General features: G+C 35.8%; 1 protein-coding gene across 2 annotated transcripts in view; it reads left to right on the top strand.

Moving 5' to 3' along the window:
• Tdg (Thymine DNA glycosylase) overlaps positions 1-19,281 on the top strand; it is a 242,197-nt gene that overhangs the window by 53,241 nt on the left and 169,675 nt on the right. For both annotated transcript variants that reach the window (XM_069837946.1, XM_069837947.1), the window contains exon 3: positions 4,698-4,796. In XM_069837946.1, coding sequence (XP_069694047.1) covers positions 4,698-4,796 — 99 coding nt within the window. The remainder of the gene's footprint in view (positions 1-4,697; positions 4,797-19,281) is intronic.

Raw genomic sequence — 19,281 nt, 5'->3', positions numbered from 1 at the left:
ACCTTCATGGTACTGTTGATTACTTGACAGTGGGTAATGTATTTTTAAATAGGCAGTTCCTTATAGTATTTCTGTTAATTTTAAATATCAGCTTTTGTAAATAGAAAAAATTTGAGAAGCATTTGGAATAAACGAATAACTACTTAACTTGCGACAAAATTAGTTGTATCAACTTAAATCATACAATGTACAAATGAAGTAATATTTCCCCTTTTCAGATTACAAAAATGCATTTTGTGCTTATTGCACAAAGAGGAAGTTTAGCTTATTTGGGTACACACTAAATTTGTTTTATATAATTTGAATGATGGTTCAGAAAAATGAACTAGAATAAATAGGAATAACATAATAAAGAACTGATAAATTAAGTAGTGTCATCTTCATGAAAAAAAAAAAAAATATATATATATATATATATATATATATATATATTTTTTTTTCAAAATTTCTTTTGCCTTAACAACTTATTGAAATATCTCATTATCTGTTCATGAACCAGATGAATAGGGCTTTCATTTAATATACAACATGACATAATTGAAATTCACTGTTCATTTACTTTTTAATTTTGAGTTTTGACAAAAACTGAATTTTTGAAATAAAAAAAAAATACTCTAGCTACTCAGTCCATACTTTGTGGTGGTATCTCAATGGTGTCATACAAAGCTTAAATTTTCTTCTTGACAGTGCACTTCATGTAGATTACAGTTGGGGAAGGAGAAGACTTGTCACTTGGATAACAATACATTTGAAAAGAAAATTCCTGCTGGGAATGTAGAGCTTTCGGGTCCTAGTCATATTAATGACGAGTATGTGAACACACTTGCAACAACATTTAAACCACTTAAATGCCTCTTTAACCTCTATTGATCAATCTCTGATGTGTAAGAGGAAACAGAGTTCTAAGAAGTATTGCAAATTAAAGATGGAGAAGATTAAAAGGACCTGCAAAGAGTCATTGTTTACTTATGGAGATGATTCAGATGGGGAAAATCTTCACAGTTATCATTTAGGAATGATTCAGCAACTGACATTCTAGAACAATATGAAATTTATAAACACACAAAAACACATCCACAGCACACCCTGAACACTCAACTGAATTTCAAAAGACACACCCTTTTCGAGACAATCATGAACACACCCCACCATAACAGAACACGAGAAGATAGTGCTGGACCTCACTAGGCTTCAGACAATGATGGACACCACGTTGAAACTAGTCGGCCAGGCAATTTTTATAATTAGACTTTGAAGGTTCGGCCGCTATCTGTGCTGTTCATTTGCTTTGAGGGTATGTGCTTCTGGTATGTAGGGAGCCTTGTTGAGTTGTTTACATTAACTGAGGGTGACTTAAATGCACATACAGTCAGACTTGTGTACAAACAACTCGGCGTACAGTCAGGCGTGTGAAGAGAAATCAAAATGAAGTGTTCAGTGATATTGCAATATCGTTCGACCTATTCAGCTCCAGTTTGTTGCAGTGAAAGTAGGGTAAGTGTGTGGTGTAGCTGTAAATATTTCTTTGAGGTTGTAATACATGTGACCGTTGTAAAGAATGCATTTGAATTTTTATTTTAGATGCCAAAAAACTAAAGAATGCAAGAGTTTCACTGTTGGACATTTGAAGAAGTTAGTAAGGAATATTTCACTGTTGAAGAAGAAAATATTACATGCAAGGTCTGTGATGTATCTGTAAAAGGGAATGGAGGATGCTACATACGACACCATTGTAACAGAAAGAAATGTATTGACAATGTGAAACTATGTTTACAAACAAAGAACGGAGGAGCTTCAACATTTTGTAGCAGTAACTATCCTTCAACAAGTAAATCGTTTTTTTTTCAAGAACTTGTGTGAGATTATGGTTAAGGCAAACATCCCTTTCAACACTGTAAATCATTCTTTTAGGACATTTATGCAAAAATATATACATAGAAAACTTCCCAGTGATACATTGCGTACATCCTATGTAGACGCTTGCTACGAAATTATGAGGTAAATCAGTGATATACAAGTGTTAAAAGAGCGTATCGAACAATGGAGGATGAAAGAAAAATTTGAAACATCAAACAAAAGTGAAAAGCTCATGGTTTTGACAGTTTTACCAAAAAGCTGATTCTGAACATGAATTTGAAGTAACTGTATTACAAGGAAGGCAAAAGAGCTTGTACAAGAAAAAGGAATTCCGTTGTCACCAAATCCCAAACCTAGAAGAACATTATCTGATGATACAGTCAACTTAGTAAAGGAATTAGTGATGAAGTGAGCAGGCAAATGCTAGGGAAGAGAGATTATATTTCAAAGACAAGGATTGTTGTGGAACTCGTGTCCAAAAGTGTATGGTTCTTGGTAATCTGAGAGAAATTTACCAACTTTTCAAGTCCAAGTACCCATCTGAAAAGATTCGATTTTCAAAATTTTCCGAGTTAAGACCAAGGAACTGCTTTATAGCAGGGGCTAGTGGGACTCACTCTGTGTGTGTTTGTGTGCATGCATATGTGTGTGTGCATGCATGTGCTCAACACATCAGAATGTACAAACATTTTAATGAAGGATAATGTGTAATCCTTCAGCACAGAAATGCTTTATGGAATGGATATGGATCATGTCCTAGCATTGATGGTTTCAAGGAAGTCTTAGTGACAAGTCTTGAAGAAGATAAGATCATCTATAAGCAGTGGGTTTCAGTGAACCACTTCACTGAAACTATTTGTAAGTTCGCAGATGATTTTGTTGAAGAGTTTTCAGCCAAACTAATAACATTGAAAAAACATGATTTCATTGCTAAATAGCAATCTGCTTTTTTTTGCAGAGAAGAAAATTGCATTTTGCCCTAATGAAGCAGAGGTGACGTGATTTTGCTGAGAACTATTCATTTATTATACAAGATGAAGCCCAGTAATTCCCGTGGAACATCTCAATGGCAACTGTTCATCCATTTGTTGTGTACTACAAGGAAAATGATGAACTGAAACATGAGATAGTTGTCATCTCAGAATGTATGAAACATGACACAGCTCTTGTTCATGCTTTCCAAAGAAAACTTCTTGTTCTATTGAAAACAGAATTGCTCCCAAGCTTGAAAAATATATTTCACTTTTCAGACGGTTCAGCAGCTCAATATAAAAATGGAAAGAACTTCGCAAATTTGTATAACCACCAGGACAATTTCCAAGGCACTTTCATTTAATTTCATTTATTGTATTCCATAGATCTTACATTAGCATTGAAGCTTTAAGATGTGGAACAAGTAACAATTTTAAAATATTACAATTGTTTTGCCAGATGGAATGAGGCAGAGTGAAACAGGGTGGTATTTTATACTATTGCACATTTCAAAGGAGTTTGTGATGGTATTGAAGACACAGTTAAGGACTTGCAGAAAAGGCAGCCTTCAAAACCCTCTCTCGAATCAGATTATGCCATTTCGACAGCTGTTTGTGTGGGGGAAAGAACACATCCCTGCAATAAGTATTTTGTACATTACAAATGAATACCTGATAGAGAAGAAATTTTTGGAAGTGCTATTTGATGAAGCAATTGCTGTTACAGGAACTCGTAAGTGTCATTCCTATCTTCCAGGATCAACTGAAGACGTAGCAACCAAACCATTTTCAGCTCCTGAAGAAACTGTTTCACATCATATTAAAATCACTCCCGAAGTTGAAGATGTACATTTTGATCACGTGACTGGTTTTGTGGCATGTACTGATGACAACTCGTGGTGGATGGGATGTATTCTCTCAACAAATGCTGTTGATCGTGAAATTAAAGTGTTATTCTTACATCCATCTGGATCAGCTACATATTTCTGTTATCCTAGAAACCAGATGTTCTTTCCATACATACCAGGAAATTTAATTCTTTGCAAACTGAACCCATTTACAGCTATAGGGAGAACATATCATCTGACCCCATAGCAGGTGATAAAAGGATCCAATGTGCTAGTTAATAAAAAGGAGATACTCATCATTAAGTATGGAATCATTTCTTATTTTTGCATTATAGGTGCAGAAAATACATTATTGCTATCACAAGAAAATTTAAATTTTACATGGTACCATTGTGATACCACTTCGAAATTTGGACGGAGTATCTTTGGACTGAGTAGGTACCTTTAAATGTAAATAAAAAAAAACCGTTTTTGTGAATACCCAAAGTTATAGAATTGAGGAGTGAATTTTGAAAAATAATCTACAGTGATGTCATGTTATATATCAAATGGAAGCCCTGTTCATAAGCTTTAAAATGACACTTTCCACAGGTCTGTAGCTTTCACAGTTCTGTAGTAAATCTAATTTAAATTTAAGTAATGGTGTTGGTGAATTTTGAGGATTTTCGAGAATTTAAAAAATTCATTATGTCAAAAAAGATAGGTCCACATGTTTTGAAAATAAAAATCCTAAAACATCTTAATTAAAGGTACAAATATACGAAAATGAACAAAATCCGTGACACTAAGGTTTTATTTTATGCAATGGTTTTGACATGGACTGACCCATATGCACTTTCTTGAAACTTTAGTTCATTAGTTCTCAATTTCACTTACCTTTAAAGAATTATTTAACGTAGGTTTTCGTAAAATTAATATTTGTATTAAGTTCATAAGATCTGGGTGTGCAATATTCTATGCTATATGCTGGACTATATTTTCCAATTTAAAGATATACTGTATGTTTACTTGTTTTGTTCAGACCATCTCATTCACCTCCCGACTGGGCTAGAAGAGAGGGAGAGCAGATAGAAAGGAGCCTAAATGGATCAGCTTCTTTCAACTGCAGTGGAATAACAAGGTATTTTACAAAGTATGACGATTTAGTGCAGTACTAAGACAAAATGTTATGGAGTGCATGGAAAAACAGTGTTTAGTGATCTTGACTTTCCTGTACTCCAGTGTATCAGTATCAATATATAAGGGTGAATCTCTCAAATGTTGCTAATTTGAAGTCCAACATGACTCCTGCGAAAACTAACTTTAAAGGAAGGTTGAAAAAAATCGCACGTCTTTTATGGCTGTAGACTTACATTACCCACCTCAAATTATTGTTTAAATAGTTTCTACAGTGGTGATAAAAATGAAGTCCTTAAATGTCAGCCTCCTGGACTGTCTGTACTACTTTTTTTTATAAAAATTTCAGACTCCTGACATCACGATAATTTGTTTCCTAATTATTTGGTCCACTATTTCGAAATGTATATTTAAAAGCGTGGTGTGGATATCTATAAAATAATTTACATCATTTACATGTTTCTTGTGTATTTGTAAAGCTTGTCCAGGGTTCTGAATGTCAGCCTCCTGGGGGGGGGGGGGGGGGAAGGATATTTTTATTGCCTATGTAGGTACTTTTTTCTTCTTAAGTTCTTAATACTAAAGCAGATGTGCAATTGGAGAGAAACATTTCTTTTTTTTATACCTGGAGGCTGATATCTTTACCAGGTGGTTGATAATCATCTTACAGTGTAATTAGGCATTTTATTTACTGAAGTACTATTTAGCAATCTGTCAGTAGGCCTATGTAATACTAACGACATACCAGCCAGTTTTGGATTTTTTGGCATTTTATACTTTTCTAGAAAATGGCTCCAGAAAAGAAAGAAACAGAACATCAAATGTTGGAGAGGCTGAAGAAGAAAAGAGAAGCCGAAAAACTCAGACAGAAAAAAAAACACAGACTTTAGTAAACATTTCCTCTGTAAGTGTGTAAAGAGATCCAGTCATTCTACTTTTGTGGGTCAAGGGGGCAGATAACTCTTCACATAGGAGTGGCATACAATAATCCTGAGGGAAAAGATAAGTAATTGTATTCATTTTGTAGTCTGTCTGACAGCCTTAGTCATGACCATGCTGCCAAATCATTAGAGACTAAAACATATTTGTTCAGCTTCCTTTGTCATTTAGTTTCTATACCATTAATGAGTGCAAGTATATTTTTTAAATTTCTTTGATAGAGCAAGTGACATTTTGTGAGCCTTCTGTGCCTTTATAATTGGGTTTCCATAACATTCGTAAGTACAAATATATATATTTTAATCCTATTTGGTGCAGCAGATACTACTACTGTATGAGTATTTTGTCCAATGTCAGTCTATTGGACCTTAAAACTTTAGGGTCCAAATTCTGGGATTTAAACTCGATAAAGTATGTAACCACTATTTTTTAAGGAAAGAAGATCTTGAAATAAGTCCATTAAATTTTTTTCAAATTTTTTGAAGAATATTTTACTTTTACAGTTTTTGAAGTTGGAAATGTGCAACATTTCAGAGATTCACCTATAAACAATTGAAAACACTGGAAGGTGTTATGATAACAGTCGCATAGGTCTCTTTTCACTGAATTTGCCTGTCTGAAACTAGTGGAAAATTGCTTTCCTTTCTGGGAAGGTTGTCCACAGTAGGATTTGGCTGAAAATAGGAAATCATGGGCATTGTGAAGTAAAGATTATATGACATCTCGGTTATGAGAATTTTGTTTTGACATTTGACTTCATTTGTCTCTCTTTCTTGGGCCAAGAAGAATTTTGTGACTTCCATTGTGAGAATTGAGCTTTTGTGTCTGGGTCATATGCACACACCAATGTCTCATCTCTGGGTTATGATGTGTGTCAAAAAGTTTCGGTCTATTTCAGCGATATTTTTTTTAGTTCTTCACACAGTCTGCAGACAAAACTCGCGACATTATTTCCGCAGTGACACGTCTTGTGTCCAGCTCCTTGGTTAATATTACCTGAAAAGTTCCATACAATGTATTTAATTCTTCAGCAATCTCCAGGATTGTCAGTTATGAATCAGAGAATTTCTTTCGTGCACTTGTTAAATTTTTTCATCCATACAAGATGTCAAGGGCTGCCCAGAATAAGTCATCTTCACTTGAATTTTGACCTTCTCTAAACCGATTGTACCACATATAAGTATTTGCAAGGCTCAGACAATGTCTATGAAGAGCAGTGCTTAACATTTCAAGTGTTTCTATCACACTTTTGTTGTTTTTGCACAAAATTTAATGCACAGTCTTTGCTTCTGTGAGGTGTTAACTGTTCAGCTAACAATGACATAAGATTGCAGCCCATCTGTTTACCTCAGGGCTTGCAGTTTAGAATTCAGCTTTAGTAAACCCCCTCTCTCAACTCCTAGAAGTAACAGTTAGCTGGCGCAGCCGTTTTTTCAGGGATAACCATGTCTTGAAACTTTTTATCAGACTTCATGATAGACAGACAATAGACTAATAGTTTTTTGGACAGTGTTGTTTGGCGTACAGTGTGTCTGGCATTTAGACACAATAAAAAAGCAATGATACATGAATGTATTGAAAGTATATTGTGTGTGTAGGAGAATATATATTTCAAAGTGATTTACTTCATGTGGCAAGAGGAAGTGCCTGACATTTATAACATATGCGTTGAAAACAGCATTCTTGCATCAGAAGGCAAAAGGAAGTAAGAGCCAAAACACAATTTTCAGGTTATGGTTGATTTATATGTAGAATTTTATGCTTGATTTGATATTGGTACTTCTGAATTGCAGGGATGGATAGTTGCGTATATTTTTCGATATTTCAAGGAAGTAAGTGTCTGAGTGCTGACAAAAGGAAGCAAGATGTGTATTTAAACTATGTTACTGTCATTTAAATTAAATAATTAATGCCACGTTTCATATCACTTTGATATATAGTTTAGAAAGGGGATCATTTAAAAAGAGTGGAACATCCATCTCACCATATCTCAAAATGGAGATTTTGGACTTACTCTGGCTTCTGAGGTAACCATTGTCACTTCGTCTAAATCACCCTTTTCAACAACATATTCAATAAATGTTGTACTCTATGCAAGATGATAAAGGGTGTAATTTTATGATATTAACAATATACGTGAAATCTATTTAAAACTTAATTTTATGCATAGAAAATTAAAAATCCTAAATGAAAGTCCAAGATTAAGTGAAATATATCTGCGATTTTCGTGAAATTGATACAAATCCTGGAAATTACTTCATAATCACGATATTTTCAACAAAAGGCAGGTTTTATGGAGAATTTGCACGAAAAATGACACTTTTTTGTTCTAAAATATACGTGAACATTCTACATATTTGATCATTCAGCATTACATGCGTGTGACATCTGGCAATGATGTACGCACAATTTCAGTGACTTCTTTCAGGGAGCAGTCCAAGCAGACAATGGTAATTTCTCTTTCCCACAACTGCCTTCATGAGATCAAGAAGGCAGTGCCGTTACTCCTTCTGAGTCGAATGAAATTGAATTATAAATTTAAGTAATGATCCAAACAATTTTGTGTTTGTTTGAAAGGGATTGTTTCAATAATAATTAAAAAAAAGTGTTGTTTTATTACGTTTTAAGTTTCTTTAGGGTGTGAAATCTGCGCGAAATTGCTTGTTTTTTACGAAATATTCACCGAAATTAAACCATTTTAATCACCGAAATCAAGTCAAAATAATCACCATAAAATCACAGCCCTAACCATGATCTTCATACTTCTTACAACTGCTAACCTCTCAGAAGAGTCAATATTTATTTCTTCCTGCCATTAGGAAGTCTGGCAATCCTACTGTAGTGACTAAGAAACAGAACACTGCAGTTCAGACTGAGTGTGCGAGTAAGTGTATTCATAGATGAGCTGGCCATGCACTATTACCAAACTACACAAACTTTCAGCCTAATTTTCTAATTAACCATGTATGAAATTACAAAACACGATGACCCTTCTTGTGGGAAATGTGGGATGGAAGTTGAGTCATCACCTCACATTTTGCTGGATTGTCCAGATTTAAGCCAAATCAAGACATCTTTATCTCGCGAAACATATACTGTCTTCTGAGGACTTTCAGGGAATTAAGCCTAGTACTGTCTCAAGGTTCGTGTGTTGCATTGCAGTATTCTGGATTGATTTCCAGCTCATGGGGTGCACAATGGGCCATTTGTCTTAAGTGCAATATACATTCTTAAATCAGAAGAAGGTTATATCACTTCCATTCTGTACAGTTAGGCACTCAAGAAAACTTATGCAGGAGAAATGGATACTTTCACTTCCAAACATAAGAAGAGGAAAGAAGCTAGCAGGCAAAACAGTGAAAATGGCAGTGACGTGCAGTCCACGCAAGCAACCCAAGCATGGCTTGGGCAGCACTGATTGATTATAAGAATCATGATATCTACGTAAATCCATGATTAAACTTTCTGTTTATTTAATCATAAAGTCCTAAAACGTTTCTAAATATGTTTTGTTAATTGTAAGTTGCGTGATGGGGCATATACAATGCACATACTGCGGTCCTGAGCTGGCAGCAGAGTGCCAGCCAAGAGTCCTCTTGGTGCCAGCAGTGCTGAATGCAAGTTAGCATGGAAGTTGCCATGACAAACCACGGCATCATAACTTTTAACCAATGAGGGATGCCTAACGAGACTGCAGTAAATGTATATACGCCAAGCAGCCAGTAGCCTGCCTGGGCTGGCTGTGTGCTCGAAGTTGAATGAGTGTAAAATCTACTGTTTCTCTCGTGTTTGTTTGTACCAGTACTTTGTAGTTACATTGTGTACGTGTATATAAGTGCAATAAAAAGTTTTGATTATGTCTGGTGATAATAATAATTTAATTCAGCAACAAAAGCTAAATACAGTAATTTAACTAAAGCAATATGGGATCATGATGTTGCTATTGCACATATTCATGCTTCTAACGCACTCGCGACTTTTGGAACTGTTTATATTGAAACTGAGCTAAGTGATCAAACACAACAAAGTATTATTCTACATAATAAATAGGTAACACGCAATAGAGACATTCTGAAAAGGCTTATAAACGACATTGTAAATAACTTTTGTATACATGTAACTCTCATCTCAATCAAATTGTTGGATTCTTTGTAAGTTCATGCATATGTATATACACTTTTTGCTGGTTGAGTGGAAGAGAAGGCCTTACGGCCTTAACTCTGCCAGCTAAAATAAATCATTATTATTATTATTATTATTTGTTGACTTGCAAAACTGGAACTTTCATTTAGAGGAAACGGTAAGTCGAAAATGTCCAACAACTGTGGCAATTATTTAGAACGTTTGGACTACACTGCCCAGTACAACCCTCTTCTAAAAATCATTTGGAGACATCTACAGTATTCAAAGATGTATCAAATCGTATTCAAAATGATTTAATTGAATCTGTTGCCAGTGCACTTAATAAGGAAATTAAACAGCAATTACAGAAATCTGATTTTTTTTTGCCACATTAGCTGATGAGAGAACTGATGTCTCGAATAAATCACTATTTTCTCTCATTTACCGATATACGATTGAAGGAAGGGTGGTAGAGTGGTTTGTGTGCCTCCGTGATGTAAGTGAGGACAAAACAGCGGCAGCACATTCTGATCTCATTTTTAAGACATATTCAAGACTTTTCAAACTGCAGTAAGAAACTTGTCGCACAGAGCTACGATGGAAGTGCAGTGATGGCCTCTTCATTACATTGTGTCGCTAATATTAAGGTGCCTTTTCCACAAGCTTTGTCCACTGCTATGCACACTGTTTAAATTTAGCATTGTCTCAAAGTGCTTCAAGTATTCCTGAATGCCGTATATTTTTTGCTAATCTTTCTGGGCTTGCAGCATTTTTTTCCAAATCATCAAAGTGCACAAAATTTCTTGATGAATTTCTGGGTCGACGATTACCACATGTTTCCCCAACAAGATGGAATAACTCGTTACGACTTACTAATACTTAGAGTAGTCTTTTATAATAGTATTTTTAATTTTAGGCAGTAATTGCAGTAGGCATAATTTTATAGGTTTTGTAAAAAAAAATTGGTACAAATACCAATGTATTTTTATAATTAGTAATATTATAAGTATTTTAATCAAATGTAAATAGTAAGAAGGAAAAGAAAACTTGACTACGCGGCTGCTTGGGTAATCTGTTGGGCCACCGCACGTCAGTGGAAAATGGTAACTGACTTATAATAATTCAGAGTTCACCAGAATATTGCCAGGTATGAAGGACAAAGTTAACGTTAAAAAAAATGTTCATGGCCAGAAATGTCTTATACTTTGTAATCTACAAAAATTATTCTCTACTTTTAAAGCAAGATATACCCGTCCATAATAGTTGATGTTTCAACATTTTTGCCAATTAAGACTGTGTGCTAGCAGGATCACCAGGAGCACAGTGTGTTTATGTACGATACACCAAAATGTCCAGCTCCTATTAACAAGTATAAAACTAAGAGAGAGCTATAATAAAGTATACCAGAGTGGATTGTTGAAACCGCTATATAGATCTTATTAAAATTGTCGTTTGCGACATGAACAACAGAATGTTTAGACTACAATTATATGACGAATGTTCTTTGAAGCAGTTCCTATTCAGTAAATTTGAAGAATATTATGAATGATTTAGTTGAATTTAGTCAGTTGGTATCAACTGTTAGGACAGAATTAGTAACTCAAAGTTTGAAAATTTCAGAAATCATTGACTTTCTAATTAATAAAAATGAAAAACTTATGTCACATGCATGATGTATTTCAAAGTCACAATCTAAATATTTGTAGAAGAAGAGAGAAGAGTTAGTCGATAAAAATGCTCTCATCCTTATGGACTTCAGTGAAAATAATTCATTTGTGATTCAAGATGTAGCTCACAGTTACCACTGGAATAATGGCTACTGTACTCTTCACACTGTTGTGTTTTAGTACGAGTACAAGAGTGGGGACTAGTTAGATTAATTAAAATGTGTCTCGGTGAAACATACAGCAAAGTCCATATAGGCCAGTTTCTGTTGGATGCTTTTCCAATTCACTGCAGACTAAAGCATGGAGATGTACTATCATCTTTACTTTTTAACAGTGCTCTAGAATATGCCGTTAGGAAAGTCTAGGATAACAGAGAGGATTTGGAATTGAACAGGTTACATCAGCTGCTTGTCTGTGTGGATGACGTGAATATGTTAGGAGAAAATCCACAAACTATTAGGGAAAACACGGGAATTTTACTTGAAACAAGTAAAGAGATAGGTTTGGAAGTAAATTCCAAAAAGACAAAGTATATGATTATGTCTCTGACCAGAATATTATATGAAATGGAAATATAAAAATTGGATATTTATGCTTTGAACAGGTGGAAAAATTCAAATATCGTGGAACAACAGTAACAAATATAAATGACACTCAAGAGGAAATTAAACACAGAATAAATATGGAAAATGCCTGTTATTATTCGGTTGAGAACCTTTTGTCATCCAGTCTGCTCTCAAAAAAGCTGAAAGTTAGAATTTATAAAACAGTTATATGTGTGTGTGTGTGTGCGTGCGCGTGCGTGTGTGTGTGTTTTTTTTCTATATGGTTGTGAAACTTGTACTCTCACTTTGAAAGAATAACAGAGGTTAAGGATGTTTGAGAAGAAGTTACTTAGGAAAATATATGGAGCTAAGAGGGATGAAGTTACAGAAGAATGGAGAAAGTTACACAACACAGGACTGCACGTATTGTATTCTTCACCTGACATAATTAGGAACATTAAATCCAGATGTTTGTGAAGGGCAGGGTATGTAGCATGTATGGACAAATCCAGAAATGCATGTAGTCTGTTAGTTGGAAGACCGAAGGGAAAGAGACCTTTGGGGAGGCCGAGACGTAGATGAGAGGATAATATTAAAATTGATTTTGAGTACAGTGGGATATGATGATATAGAATGGATTAATCTTTCTCAGGATAGGGACCGATGACAGGCTTATGTGAGGGTGGTAATGAACCTCCAGGTTCCTTAAAAGCCTTAAAAGTATAAGAATGGAGATCATCTTGTGTCAAAAAGCATATGCATCATACCAGATAATGTAAACCATAACTTATGTATGGTATATAAGACATAAATTATATTGCCATTTTCGAACAATCTTCTGCCAAATTTAACAAACACTGAATAATTTACTGATGGTTGTACAGCACAGAGCAAGAATTTCTTTAACTTGTGTTATCATAGCCAGAACTGTTGGGGCCATATTCATAGACATTCTTAGCATGGGCTTCCGGTGGATGATCAGCGAACTAACATTTTTCGTATTCATAAACCAGTGTTAGCAATATGATATGATATGAATCCTGTACAAGTAACCAGTTGATAGCCGGGGCTAGTTTAGTACGCTCGTAGCGCAGGCTAACGAAATGTCTGTGAATAGTACCCTTAGAATTTAACTGGAAAATGGTAATTTTTTGTCACTATTCATGGTAAGTCATCATGTGATGGTAATGGCGGAACTTTAAAATTGATTATTACAAAAGCTAATTTGCCCCTTAAAGCTCAGATAGCTTCTGCCCTATCCATCAGTAACTTCTGTATGGAATAGTTAAAGAAATTGAAGTTGTCTTTGTACCAAAAGGGGATATGGTGAACTTAACTGTTCAACTGAATGAAGGATTTCAGTAGGTATTACAATTCCTTGTACTCACAATCTACATCAATTTTTGTCCATATCAATAAATAAAACCGGTGCGAAAAGGCTAAATGCTGATGAACATTAAAGCATCATTTCACAATATGATTTAAAAGGCAAGTATAATGGTTACAGTTTTTGTGCAAACTCTTACGTGATTTTGTATATGATTCACATTGGTACATAGGACTTGAAGAAGCAATGAATACTACTGAAAGGAACACAACTCTTAGGTTTATGCATCCACATGGTCCACATCATCATATTACTCGCCTCAAAGTGATACTTGTGAGGTTCCTTTTCAGCATAATGTGAAGTCAGTGTGCATATAGCAACAGGAAGAGCCAACTGGCCAAGAAAACGAATTCATTAATTCCAAATGACAGGAACACTTAAGGAAAATTATAATGAAATATCTGCCACACATGTGTGATCATTATAGTACTAAAAAAGGATACATATGGTTCAACCTCATCCCACATTTCCCACAAGTTGGGTCATCACTAAGGCCCAATATGTGTAGGTGCTTATTTAAATGGCACTGTCCAGTCAGAAGTCTGGTTACCCATCTTATGAATGGTTATTTTTGTTTATATCAGATACGTTGTGCTTTTAAAAATTATTTTGCTCCTTATTTTGCTCGAAACGATAAAAAAAATCTGTTCCTCCATTCACTTTTTGAGTCGCTTGAGAAACTTCTTGCCCCAGCAACTAAAACTTACCGTAGTACAAACCCTAGTAATGCCGCACTTCGATTATTGTGACGTTTTGTTAAGTGACCTAAGTTCTGAACTGTCAGTCAAGTTACAGCGAGCTCAGAATATGTGCGTCAGATACGTGTGCAACATCCGACGATATGATTACATATCACCATCCTTCGCAAGTCTCTCGTGGCTCCGACTTAAGGAATGCAGAACTTTACACTCTTTGTCTTTACTCTTTCGAATTCTGCACACCTCAACACCAAATTACCTTTCGTCTCGTTTCTCTTATCTATACTCTTAACCACGACGTAAATACCAGATCACTTATCTGTGGCACGCTAAGTATACCTCTTCATAGAACATCTTGTTATTCCTCATCTTTTACAATATCCACCTTGCGTCAATGGAATTCCTTGTCACAAAGTATTAGGGACTGCAAGACAACAAACACCTTTAAGAACAGCTTAAAAGATAACCTTATTAGCATTTCACTCCAATCATACTGATTTAAACGATCACTGACTACACTGTTACTTTTTTCTTTAGACATCATCCTGATTGTGCTTATTTTCAAAATTGTCTCATAATAATCTCTTTCTATTATCTAATATCATTGAAATATGTTAACATTCTATGTATTTTAGTTTAATTCTGCTACACAGCTTATTTCAGTATTTAATTAATAGTTCATAGTATTTTGTTGTTTAATTCGTAAATAACTCTTGTATACATGTAACTCTCATCTAAATCAAATTGTTGAATTCTTGGTAAGTTCATGCATAAGTTATGTATATACACTTTTTGCTGGTTGAATAGAAGAGAAGGCCTTACGGCCTTAACTCTGCCAGCTAAAATGAATCATTATTATTATTATTATTATTATTATTATTATTATTATTATTATTATTATTATTATTATTATTATTTTGACTTTATTATGATTATTATGTAGATTCTATAAGTTTATATAGTTACAATTCACTTAGATTGAGGAGTTAAAACTTATATATTATGGAAAAAAGTGTCAGTGGGCACTGCAGAACTGATGGTAAGTTTTATTTTTTTCACATAACCATCTTTCATTTCTTCAAAATTATATTTCCTGTACTTAATGCTGACAACTTTAGGTACCTACTATGAAAATATGAAACATTTTCAAGATACAGCAATTAAATTTTGACAAACTTATGTGATAAAAATTAACATTTTTCTCTCTATATAGAATAAGGTTCTTAGAAAAATATTTGGGGCAAGAGGGATGAAGTTACAGGAGAATGGAGAAAGTTATACAACGCAGAACTGTACACTTTGTATTCTTTACCTGACATAATTAGGAACAATAAATCCAGACGTTTGAGATGTGCAGAGCATGTGACACGTATGGGCGAATATAGAAATGCTTATAGAGTGTTAGTTGGGAGGCCGGAGGGAAAAAGACCTTTAGGGAGGCTGAGACGTAGATGGGAGGATAATATTAAAATGGATTTGAGGGAGGTGGGATATGATGATAGAGACTGGATTAATTTTGCACAGGATAGGGATCAATGGCGGACTTATGTGAGGGCGACAATGAAAAGATCATATTTATATTTGCAGTTGTTCAATTTCTACAGCAATTTTCGTTTCGGGAGAGTCTCATAAACTGTGTTTGTGAAATATGCCACTTTTATATTTTAATTGGGTTATAACAAAGAAATGGTGCAACATTTAAAATAAATATTTTGGTTATGTTCATAGCTCGGGTAAGCAAAAATGCTAACCAAATTTGAAGATGATCTGAGATGGTGGCTGACATTTTGAAAGAATATTGTTTGAATAATGACCCTTGAGTCAGGTTTTGGTTCTCCAATAAGAAATTTAGCCTGTCTCAGAGGTGTTGTAGATTTCCAAGCTCCTAGTAATCCTTTCATCAGGTTTTTCTTTAGAGCCTATTTGACTATACACTTAGAGATGGTAACACAAGGTTCTGGACCTTCTGGACCATAGTATTGAATTGAAGCTCCATGCTTAGCAAATAGGTCGGCTTGTTCATTGTCATACACTGCACTGTGTCCTGGGACCCAGGTGAGTTGTATTTTATTTCTTCTGGATAGAGTTTCTAGGATAGTGTTGCAGTCTTTGGACACTTAGTGCACCCAGTGCAACCAAGACCATGGAGTCAAGATGCAGCTGACATGGCTGCATTTTGGTATGCGAGATCCAGAGGAGGCAAACACAGCAGGGCCTCAAGCTCTTATTGGTGTAGTCCTCATGGCTCGTGTCGCATCTAAACATGCAATCTGTTGTATGCGCTCCAACAAGGTCCTTGCTTAGGAAATCAAAGTCCAGGACCACCAATCACTGCTGCGTACATTGTCATAGGTCGTAGAATAGCACAATAGATTCAATAAAGGATTTTCGGCTGTGGCTCCCAAGTACATCCAAAGTCTCGTCTTAAGGCCCAGAAGGCAGCAGTAGCCTTTTTTGTACGATATTCTACATGAGTTTTTCAAATCAGGTGGGCATAAATTATTACTCCTAGATATTTAACTGATTTGTTCAAAACTTGGTCCTTACCAAATAAGAAAACAGTTGATATATTTTCTAGTTTTCTTTTCTTCGTAAACAGAACCATTTCGGTTTTGAGGATTTACGCTTAATCCCTCTCTCATGCACCCTGCCCGCACCCTGCTTAAAGCTTCCTTTTGAAGCTCAAACTGCATGCTGACATTACTTCCAGGAGGTAATATAACTAAGGCATCAGAATAGGCCTGAGTATAAAACTCCGCCCTATTAAGATTATAAGTTCGTCTATCATTAGACAGCACAGTAAGGGTGATAAGGTGCCCCCCCTCCCCCCGAGGGCAACCTCTTGTGACAGTTATAACGCTATCATTAAGACATGCTTTAACAATTTACTGTGAGTAAAATTCTTAATCCACCTATTTAAGGTATTTTCTATACCTCTTCTCTTTATAGCTTGATAAATTGAGTCAAAGGATATGACATGTTATCAAATGCTCTTTATTATAAAGGAAAACCACAAAAACACACTGACCCTGGTTAACTGCTCCTTCAGTCCTTGAAACCAGAGAATGAAGGGCAGTATCAATGGATTTTCCAGGTTGGAAGGCATGTTGTCTAAGATGTATTGGATGTGCTTTCTTTTCCAGGTTGAAAGGCATATTGCCTAAGATGTATTGGATGTGCTTTCAAGGCATTCCATATATATCTGTAGACCAGTTTTTTCCAATGTCTTTAACATAAAGAACGATAAGTTAATACGTGGATAAGTTTTAGCTTGGGTAAAGTCGCTTTTCTCTATCTTTAGTATGGGTATGACCCTCGCATTCCTCGAGGATTGCAGTGCAGCATTTAAATATTCTTAAAATTGGTTTGATGATAATATCTAGTCCTGAATAATTTCAAGGGAAAAATTGTTCCGGGGCCGGGTATCGAACCCGGGACCTTTGGTTAAATGTACCAACGCTCTCCCATTGAGCTACCCGGGAACTCTACCCGACACCGATCCAATTTTTCCCTCTATATCCACAGACCTCAAAGTGGGCTGACAACAGTCAAGCAACCAACATTTGAGTGCACACTAACTCTGTGTGACTTTAAATTGTGGTTTTCTGTTACGTACAGTGACGTGTATTATGCAAATTAAGCTTTCAGGAATAACTCCCTGTAAAGTTAATTTGAATAACTTCGAGGGAAAAATTGGTCCGGGGCCGGGTATCGAACCCGGGACCTTTGGTTAAACGCACCAACGCTCTCCCACTGAGCTACCCGGGAACTCTACCCGACACCAATCCAATTTTTCCCTCTATATCCACAGACCTCAAAGTGGGCTGACAACAGTCAAGCAACCAACATTTGAGTGCACACTAACTCTGTGTGACTTTAAATTGTGGTTTTCTGTTACGTACAGTGACGTGTATTATGCAAATTAAGCTTTCAGGAATATCTCCCTGTAAAGTTAATTTGAATAATTTCGAGGGAAAAATTGTTCCGGGGCCGGGTATCGAACCCGGGATCTTTGGTTAAACGTACCAACGCTCTCCCACTGAGCTACCCGGGAACTCTACCCGACACCGATCCACAGAGTTAGTGTGCACTCAAATGTTGGTTGCTTGACTGTTGTCAGCCCACTTTGAGGTCTGTGGATATAGAAGGAAAAATTGGATCGGTGTCGGGTAGAGTTCCCGGGTAGCTCAGTGGGAGAGCGTTGGTACGTTTAACCAAAGGTCCCGGGTTCGATACCCGGCCCCGGAACAATTTTTCCCTCGAAATTATTCAAATTAACTTTACAGGGAGATATTCCTGAAAGCTTAATTTGCATAATACACGTCACTGTACGTAACAGAAAACCACAATTTAAAGTCACACAGAGTTAGTGTGCACTCAAATGTTGGTTGCTTGACTGTTGTCAGCCCACTTTGAGGTCTGTGGATATAGAGGGAAAAATTGGATCGGTGTCGGGTAGAGTTCCCGGGTAGCTCAGTGGGAGAGCGTTTGTACATTTAACCAAAGGTCCCGGGTTCGATAACCGGCCCCGGAACAATTTTTCTCTCAAAATTATTCAAATTAACTTTACAGGGAGTTATTCCTGAAAGCTTAATTTGCAATATCTAGTCCTTGCTGTAGAAGGGTCGGATATATACTATCCTCATCAGGTGATTTGAAGGTTGAGAAACTACAAATAGCTCATTTAATCTCTTCACAAGATAAAACTTTAGAAGCTTGTTTTGAAGTCCACGTGGCGTGATTTGTTTCTTCTATTTCCGACATAACTTGCTGTACATCATGACCAGAGAAATGCTTTTCCATCAGATACCTTAGTTACTCTTCTGGTATAGTGGTAAATTCACCATTTGGAAGAGATATGGTCCTAGTCTGGCAGATGAATCCTTTGAAAGGACTTTAGAGAGTCTTGCTGCAGGAGTCAATGTATTGATCTTCTCTCAGTAATTCTTCCAAGCTTACTTTTCGACTTCCTAAACTTATATTTAAAATTCTTCTTGGCAGACTTAGAGGCCTCCCAATCAGATTGAAGTTTAGTTCTTTTGGCTTTGTTGTTCAGCTTTCTTTATGAGCCTCAGTGTTTCTCTAAATTCTAGGTTCATCAGTGTATTTTACAGTTACCAAGAGGACTGCT

Source organism: Periplaneta americana, chromosome 10 (assembly GCF_040183065.1).
Source record: "Periplaneta americana isolate PAMFEO1 chromosome 10, P.americana_PAMFEO1_priV1, whole genome shotgun sequence".
NCBI lineage: Eukaryota > Metazoa > Arthropoda > Insecta > Blattodea > Blattidae > Periplaneta > Periplaneta americana.
This window is presented reverse-complemented; position numbering and strand designations above follow the sequence as displayed.